At 47.6% G+C, this 8691-nt stretch overlaps 1 protein-coding gene across 2 annotated transcripts in view; it reads left to right on the top strand.

The window, feature by feature from the left end:
* Positions 1-8691, top strand: part of pax5 (paired box 5) — a 43629-nt gene that overhangs the window by 19704 nt on the left and 15234 nt on the right. Inside the window, exon 6 of one of the 2 annotated variants that reach the window (XM_068591910.1) lies at positions 2828-3006. In XM_068591910.1, the coding sequence (XP_068448011.1) occupies positions 2828-3006 (179 nt within the window). The remainder of the gene's footprint in view (positions 1-2827; positions 3007-8691) is intronic. The other variant, XM_068591911.1, reaches the window with a different exon arrangement.

Raw genomic sequence — 8691 nt, forward strand, 5'->3', positions numbered from 1 at the left:
GCTGAAATGGTGCCATCAGAGCTACATGATTGATCAATTGAATTCCATCATGGGGACTGGCCGGTGGGATTAAATGGGTCGGCGTGGGTTACCAGGCTAAAGCATCATACTGGCTTTATCTCCCCTCTGATTGGTCTGTCACCAAGAGACCTGGACCATACACTCACACTGCTCCCAGCATCTGTGTGTGTGTGTGTGTGTGTGTGTGTGAGAGACTATATGGTCGAGAAAGAGAGATTATGATCAAGCAGTGTGTTTGTGAGAGAGTGGGTGAAAGAGGTTTTGTGTACTGAAAAGGTACGCTGAGGTTTTGTGCGTCATGGAGCATGAGTGTGAGGTTCTTTTTGGTTGTTGTTTTGTGGCCAGATACGCTCTCACGATTTGAGCTTTGTTGGACGTCTTCGAAGCGAACTGAAAAACACTCTTTGTGCCAACGACATCCGCTCCAAGAGGTTTCCACCCAAACTGGGAAAATAGAGTTTCCAACCAGTCATCAGTCGCATATTACAGCTGAGGAAGTAAAGCATAGCATGTGGTTAAATATGCTAATCTTCTTTTTAAAGGATGATTCTCCATTAACACAACTTGGGTCTTATTGTCATAGCTGTGGCCATCAATCCTCTTCAACTTTAACATTGCACACAACAGATGTGGTACGATATGAGCAGTCAGATGATAATACAGGTTGGTTTGCCAAACTTTAATAGAGAAAACTAAGGCAAATGATTGATTTAGCCCTGTTGGCCACTTTCTTATTCAACCTTGACCCAATGTACTTGCCATAGTTGAGCGCACACATACATCTCCTGTGCAATGGAGGGATTATTACTGACACGTCAGGTGTGCTCCTCTCGCTGTTTAAAGTGGTTTAGAGAATCAGGTCTGTTTTCAGGTCTTGTTGAGTGTTGCTGCATAATATGGGGGAAAAGTTTTATAAGCCTTTTCTTTGGCTCCTGAGGGAGTAGTGTAACATCTAATGAACTGCCTCAAGTGATGTCACTTGAGGCAGCGTTGGTTGAGATTTCTGACTCCAAGTTTGAAAATAAAAAAGGATGTTAGACAGACGAGAGCTCACCAGACGATATATCTCTTTTGTCATTTTTAAACTGTCCATCCGAATGCTCGATTGGGGGAGTACTCCTTTAAGTTAAGGGAAAGATATTAAGACTCAACTTTTAATCGTTAAAAAAAATGATGAAACCCGTCCCAATACCAGAACCCCCAAAGCCATACAGATATGAGAGTACTTCATTTCATCTGTCAGCGATGTTGTCGCTGTTAGCACTGTTGTTGCTGTTAGCACTGTTGTCGCTGTTAGCACTGTTATCTCTGTTCTCGCTGTTAGCGCTGTTGTCGCTGTTAGCACTGTTGTCGCTGTTAGCACTGTTGTTGCTGTTAGTACTGTTGTTGCTGTTATTTCTGTTATCTCTGTTCTCGCTGTTAGCGCCGTTGTCGCTGTTGGCACTGTTGTCGCTGTTATCTCTGTTCTCGCTGTTAGCACTGTTCTCGCTGTTAGCACTGTTCTCGCTGTTAGCACAGTTAGCGCTGTTATCTCTGTTCTCGCTGTTAGCACTGTTCTCGCTGTTAGCACAGTTAGCGCTGTTATCTCTGTTCTCACTGTTAGCACAGTTAGCGCTGTTATCTCTGTTCTCGCTGTTAGCGCTGTTGTCGCTGACAGCACTGCTGGCTGCTAGCCACCATTAGCAGGTTAGCTTCTGGATTCTGTCTACAGGAAGGCAGTCCTGCCTGTATAAGTTGTAGCTGTACGGTTGTCGGCTAACCACACGTCGGGGTAACTTAAAGAAACGTTTGTGGTGATTAGCTTCGAGCAAATCCACACAAATAGTAACTTCTTTCTAGATCTTGCCACACAAATGATCACATGCAGGTATCGTTTGACTGGACAAGTTTTAATAATATTTCAGTCCAACACCTTTAATGTTCAATGTGGTAATAAGTCCCAAAGCCCTAAAGCTCGAGTTTGTTTTGTTTTTTTCTTTCTGTCTTTCATCCCTCTTTGTTTTTTTCTTTAGAATCACAGTCTGGCACAAATGGATCTGTAGTCTCTGTCCAAATGGAGAAAAAAAGAATTATATATTTGAAGCCCCTTCCCCCTCTCCACCTGTCTGTCATATCACTCCCTCTGCCACCAGACACACACTCTCTCTTACACACACACCCATGCCAAACACACAGTGACCCCCAGCACTAAAATAGGCTCTCAGGAGCGGTTTGGAGTGATGAATTGGCTCTATAGCGGGGGATTTTCACCCTCATCCCCTTTTTCTCTTTATCTTTTTTCTCTGGTTCTCTCTTTTCTAATCATTTGTGGGCCGCGACTCTTCAGAGTTCTTATAATTGTCTCGTTCAGTCCCTCAGCCTCGCAATAACTGCAGGATACGAGAGCTCACAGTCTAATACTGATACCGCAGCAATATATATTTGTGTGTCTGTGTGTGTGTATATGAGTGATACGACACGAGGGACCGAGAGGTGTGTGTATGTGAGAGGCGAGGGTGTACTTTTGAGAGATCAAGAATGAGAGACGCCGTATGCTTGGTAATGGATTGCATTTGTGTAGCATTTTCTCTGAGTCTCCACAATCTACAAAGTCCTAAATCAGCTCACTGGGGTTCATTTGCTCCAACTTCAGCCTCCGCATCTGCCTCGGTGATTTGTTTTATCAACCCCATCATCGTTGGCCTTCGTCTGTGCCTGGTTTTCTCCCTCCGCTGTGCAAAGCAGACCCACAAAACCCTCTTCAACCCTCTCCTCTATCCCCCCACACACAACCTCTCTGACCTCCCTCCTCTCTCTCGGCTTGCAGGTCTGCAGGAGTCGCCGCTGAGCAACGGGCACGGCCACGGCGGGCGGGACTTCCTCCGGAAGCAGATGAGAGGGGAGCTGTTCTCGCCGCAGCAGATCGAGGTATTGGACCGCCTGTTTGACAGAACCTGTCCGATCCAGTCCGGCTCTGGCTTCTATGTGAGCCCTGACTCTGGCAAGGTAAGGGCGTGGCACCATGCAGGCTCCGGGCTGAGACTGAGTTTGGGAGCAGGTTGGGGGGTCAACAGGACCGGGGGATTGCACGACCAGAGCAGGAGAACAAACGCACGCGGGCCCATCTTTCAGCATTTCTATTCTTCGCGAGGATTGCCAACAGCGCCTCCGCGGATGACTTTTAGCTGTGAACTCATCCTGTTTTGCCTCCCCATCCCCAAAACAGTGGATTTCACACGCTTGCTTAGCTAACTTTGCTGATAATTGTCGGCGTGACATCATTGCTGCGTGTTTGTTGTTTGCTTGAGAGGGTCACTTTGGACAAAAGGTTTGCCAAAGTGAATCTGATCTAATTGGACCTACCTGTCAATTTGCAACAAACATGTTGTCAATACAAACAGAAACTCTTCTCGGGGAAAAGCAACACTATCTTACATACACCAACAGACACGCCACACCTGTTGGGGATCCTAAATGCTCGTCTCATGCTTTTAGCTAACAGCCTGTCCTGCCTGCTATGCCTTGCCGTGCCGTGTCAAACTTGAAGAAATCCACCAGATTGCGTAATGAAACACTCCTAATTATATCTCCCACACAATGCAGAGTCATCGCATTCACTCTAATAGATTTTTCTTCCTGGTTTTGTTCTGTTTTTTTGTTTTTCTTCCACGGGCACGCTCTGAAAAGTGTCAGCATCGAGTCGTGTTTGCGCCGTCAGTCTGACTGATGTGAGCTCCCTGTGGTCTGATCAGCATTGTGATGGCTGCAGCGGAGACCCAGTCAGGCCTATTGATGTTCCTCTAATCCAGATACACTGCAGGGGTTAATGAGCATATTGACCCGGCTCTCGCTGTGACCTCACTTCCTGCTGCTCGGGGACGAGGGATAACGCAGCTCTGGGAATGCGCTGCATGCGTAACGTGCGTGCGTGTGCGTGTTTGTGTGTGTCTGTGTGTGTGCATCGTTTGTACATGAAGGGGGGGAGAAACAATTTTTGTCTTAATGTTGCATCTAAATTGACCTCCCGCCCTTTCTCAGCAGTTTAGTTCCTGTAAACCTGAGCGGAATAGACAGGTGTAAGTAGCACGCTGAATAACAAAATGACAACAAGCTAGCATTTGTATTCTCTCTACCTTTCTCTCTCTTACCTCTAATCTGCCGAATATTAATGGAATATTCTTTAAAGATACCCCTGCTTCAGGTTTATTTATTCAGCCAACGTCAAGGGCAAGAGGACGAACACACACAAGGGGAGTGGTAGTATATAGACCAACACGCAGGCTACAGCCTTAGACCTCTGGGGCGCAGTTTGCCTTTTTAGCCCATTCACTTCCCTCCGACCGACACGGGGCGTGGAGTGGCACAGGGCGAGAGGTCGACAGGGATTGGCTCTAGTCGCTCTATAGACTGCGACTCAAGACTATAATACCCATGATTCATAGGTCAGTGTCACCTCTGAGCCCCGGTCAAGCCACTGGGGTCGGGCAAAGGGGCTTTAAACTGCGGGTCGGCCCCGGGGGTCAATTTGGCTTTGGGGAGGCTGCATTGTGATTACAAAGAGGTGCACACACACACACACACACACACACACACACACATGCATTGCCATCGCTATCTGTCCCTCTACCTCCGCTTCCTTCTCTCATCCTGTCTAGTCGAACCACCGACCCCCCCTCCCTCGTCCCCCCCAGCCTGCATTTCCCAGAGGGAATGATTGACAGTTATACCCTTAACACTGACACTCTGACAGCTACAGCTCAGCCGCTGTGTGTGAGGTGTGTGTGCGTGTGTGTGTGTGTGTGTGAGGCGGTGCTGGCAGCGTTATGGTCAACGAAGGTCACACTGTGTTGTGACTGACATTCCTAAAAGATGCCTGATCTATACTCGGGACCCGCTGTCCATGGTGGTGTAGCAATGGGTCGCTCCTTTAACACGTGTGTGTGTGTGTGTGTGTGTGTGTGTTTGTGTGCGTGTGTGTCCATGTGAAAGAAAGAGAAAAGGATGGAGTGCAAGCAAGTAAGAGGGCAACAGAAGTGGCTCTCCTGCAGGTGCCGGCGGTGTATTATAGTGGTCTGCCAATATGCTGTCATTTCAGCGGCCGTTTCAACCTCCTCATTATCTTCCAGCACTGAAACACAAGCCTCATTTATTACTTCTTCTTCCCGACTCGTCACCCCACTTGAACAGATATAAAAAGTAAAAATTGCTCACGTTCCTTTACGAGCAACTTCATCCATCACCATTCTTCGATCCTGTTTGTCTCGGAGCTTTTCTTTATCTTTCCTCCCTAACAAGCCATCCTTTTATCTCATCTCCCTCTCTCCGGCTCTTGTTCCCCCTCTCTCCCTCGTAGTCTATTAAGCCCCACTATTAATTTGTGTGTGTGTGTGTGTGCGCACGCGCCCGTACGTGTGTCCGCATGTGTGCCTGTCAGAGAGAGTTCATTTGAATTTCCCTTCAATCACTTCCTATTACTGAGGTGATAAATCAGCGATGGCTGACGGAGCCCCCCGCTCACCAACGCTGCCCCCGGGTCCAAATGCCCACCACGGCACCCAAACCAGTCGGCCTGCACTGGGATAGAGAAGGGAAAAAGACAAGGAGAAAGTCCACTCCATCCAAAAAGCTTAAAAAAAGAAGCAGAGAGGTCAAAGGTGATCTCTTCTGAAGGGGCGGAGATGGTTGAACTGATCCAAAATAGGCTGACAGACTCATAATGCACACTAGTACACCGTATAAGAGTCCTACGCCCGACCTAATCTTTAAGAGCAAGTCACAGATAAATCGTTGTATAAGTTCAAGCAATTCCTAAAACAAGAGGGCGCTGTAGTTAGTTCGCAAACAATATTCAAACGGGAGGAAATTGTGTATTTGTTGCGGACTATTTTTAGTTGTGGATGAATACACATTTTATACTCTAGTGAGTTTTACTGTCAGCAGGACAATGCATGTAGGAATGACTCCAGATCACTATCTTCATTGCATCACGCAAAGAATCATTTTCACAAATTCAGTGATGCTTTTGATGGGTAATAAACTCCACATTTTTCGTGCCGCTAATCAAACACACAGTTGGACTTTGGCATCCCAGACAACACTTGGTGAGCAGGATCAATTCATTATTGGTTTCAGTTTTATGTCTCAGATTTGTCTGAACAAGAGAAACACAGAATATCACGGGTCTTGTCCTTTTGGGCTCCGTGTCTCTGGCATGTCATCACTACAATCGCCATTAAAGCACCTACGCAATATACATTTTTGATTTCAATCAATAAATCCGACACAAACTGGATGCATTAGTCCGATTTGTCGTTCCGACTGCATGAACTTCTCCAGCCTCTCTGCGGAGCTGCGGTCCATCTGGCTGCTGGGGAAATGAATCCCCTCCCCACTGCTGCCACGCTCAGTTTGAGCGCAGATGAATTCCTTCCCCACAATCCCTGTTTCGGGTTTGTGGGCCTCTGAGGGAATTGTATTTGTTTATAGCCAAGCCCGTTTCCATCAGGAGCGCACGAGACAATGTGGAGGGGGAGCGAGCGAGCGAGAGAGAGAGAGAGAGAGAAATGAAGAAATTGGGAGCTATTTGGGGAATGGAGAAAAAGAGAAATACTATTATGCAAATTTGTGCAAGCCAACAGGGCCAGTGTGTGTGTGTGTGTGTGTGTGTGTGTGTGTGTGTGTGTGTGTGTGTTTCAGAGCGCCGATTAGGGCTCATCTGTTATTGATGTGAAATTTGGACCGAACCATTTACCTTCCCAGAGTCAGTGGACCAACCTCCTGTGTGTGTGTGTGTGTGTGTGTGTGTGTGTGTGTGTGTGGCGGGGATGAGCGAGAGGAAGCAGCAGCCTCACACCGCGACGTTCAGATATGTAGACGTGTCGTCGTTGTTCCTCGTGGGGATGTAACTTGTTAACTCAGCATCCTTTTTGTTTGTCGACGGAACTGAAGCTGAGCGAACAACGTTTCTGCCGTTTGGACTGAAAACTGTTCGGTGTGGTTCATACGACTGTTGGGACTCTGGATGGTTCGTGTTCATGAGACGGAGACGATGACCCGGCTGGAGTTACAAAGTAATGCCACAGGATTCGTGCGCTTGCTTGCGACTTTGTAGGATGATGTCGTTTAAACCTCCATGTTGGATGAGCTCTCTTTACACTTTTTTTTCTCTACCCTCCAGGAATTTATTAAACAGCTCCTCACGTCTCACACGTCGTGTTCTGTTTTTTTTAAATTTATTACGTCAATTTGTTTTCATATTAAGGTGTAAGAGTTTCAGCCAATGAAAATGATTGACATTTGACTTTTTTTATCGTGACCTGATTACATTGAACATTTTAGTCAAACTCGTCAAGTCAAAGTATTTGCCCCTTCTCTTCCCGACCTAAACCTCCTCCCACCCTTCTCTCTGCCTCTGGCTCTCCCTGTCCCGGGTCAAGCCACCTCTCCACGTAACCCTCCATCCTGGCCCCGTACGTACAACTCCCTCCTCCACCTCCACCACCGCTCCCCGCCCCCTCCAACCCCCGCCCCTCTGCAGCTGCGTCCCCTCAACCGCCCCTTCTGATGAGGGTTGATGGCGCTGTATGAGCGGTGGAATTGACAACATTTACGGGGCCGAATGAGAATGATCCATCTTCCTTAGCGGGCCTGTCACCCCACTGGCCAAACTTCATCATGGCCAATTACCACGGCAGACCCCGTTCTCCTGTGCCGCCGCCGCTGCCTGGCCCCCATCTACATGGATACATGGACACATTAGACACCATTATAATAAGACAGAGGGCGGCCAAGGAGGGGGAGGATGGTGGGGGGGGGGGGTCATAGCATGTATTATTGGGTGAAGAAGAAAAAAAACTACAGGTGTGATGTATGAAGTGGGGGAGAGAGGGGCGTTAAGAGAGAAAAGACGGCTTAAAAATGTGTCGGAACTGGAAAGAGAGAGAGAGAAGTGTGTGTGTGTGTGTGTGTGTGTGTGTGTGTGTGTGTGTGTGTGTGTGTGTGTGTGTGTGCTGTGTAGTGTACTGGGTAAGCTCTTATTTGGCAGGTCACAGTCCAGTGGTTGTGTTGTGTGTTGACGAGCACAGGGGTGTTTAAGAGGTCAGCGAGCACAAACACACGCCTACACTTAAGTCTGCGCACACACACACACACGCACACACACACACACACAAACACACACACACACACACGGACAGATGCAGAGGTATTAAAAGGGTCAGTGCAAAACTCTCACCTCGTCACCTAAAGGAAATTCTGATTGATGTCATTAGTGTACGCACGCACCAAGGCACGCACGCACAGACACACACAAACACAAAAAAAACACACAGAAAAGGAGTGGACCCGCTTCATGAGGGAAAGTGGCACAGTTTTCTCAGCGGTTTGTGCACAAGTCGTAGCCATGGTGGGAGTACGCCACACTTAACTTTGAGAAAAGACGAACAACATCGACACGATTACCTTCCAGCTAAACTGAGAGAAAGATTTGAACGACCAAGTGATTTATAACTTACACCACCGGTGTGAAGGCCCCATTTTTTGTTTTGTGTTAACAGCTGGTTGACTGTGACCCCGCTGTGACGGAGACACCGCGACGTCATACGTTGGTCTGTGAACTGCTGAAGCCACGACTTCAACGTCTTGGCCGTCGCCATCTTGTTTTTTCTATAATCAGAAATTATGCGACATTTA

Source organism: Clinocottus analis, unplaced genomic scaffold (genome assembly GCF_023055335.1).
Source record: "Clinocottus analis isolate CAN_PGR_092001 unplaced genomic scaffold, fCliAna1.0.p SCAF_26, whole genome shotgun sequence".
Taxonomy (NCBI): Eukaryota; Metazoa; Chordata; class Actinopteri; order Perciformes; family Cottidae; genus Clinocottus; species Clinocottus analis.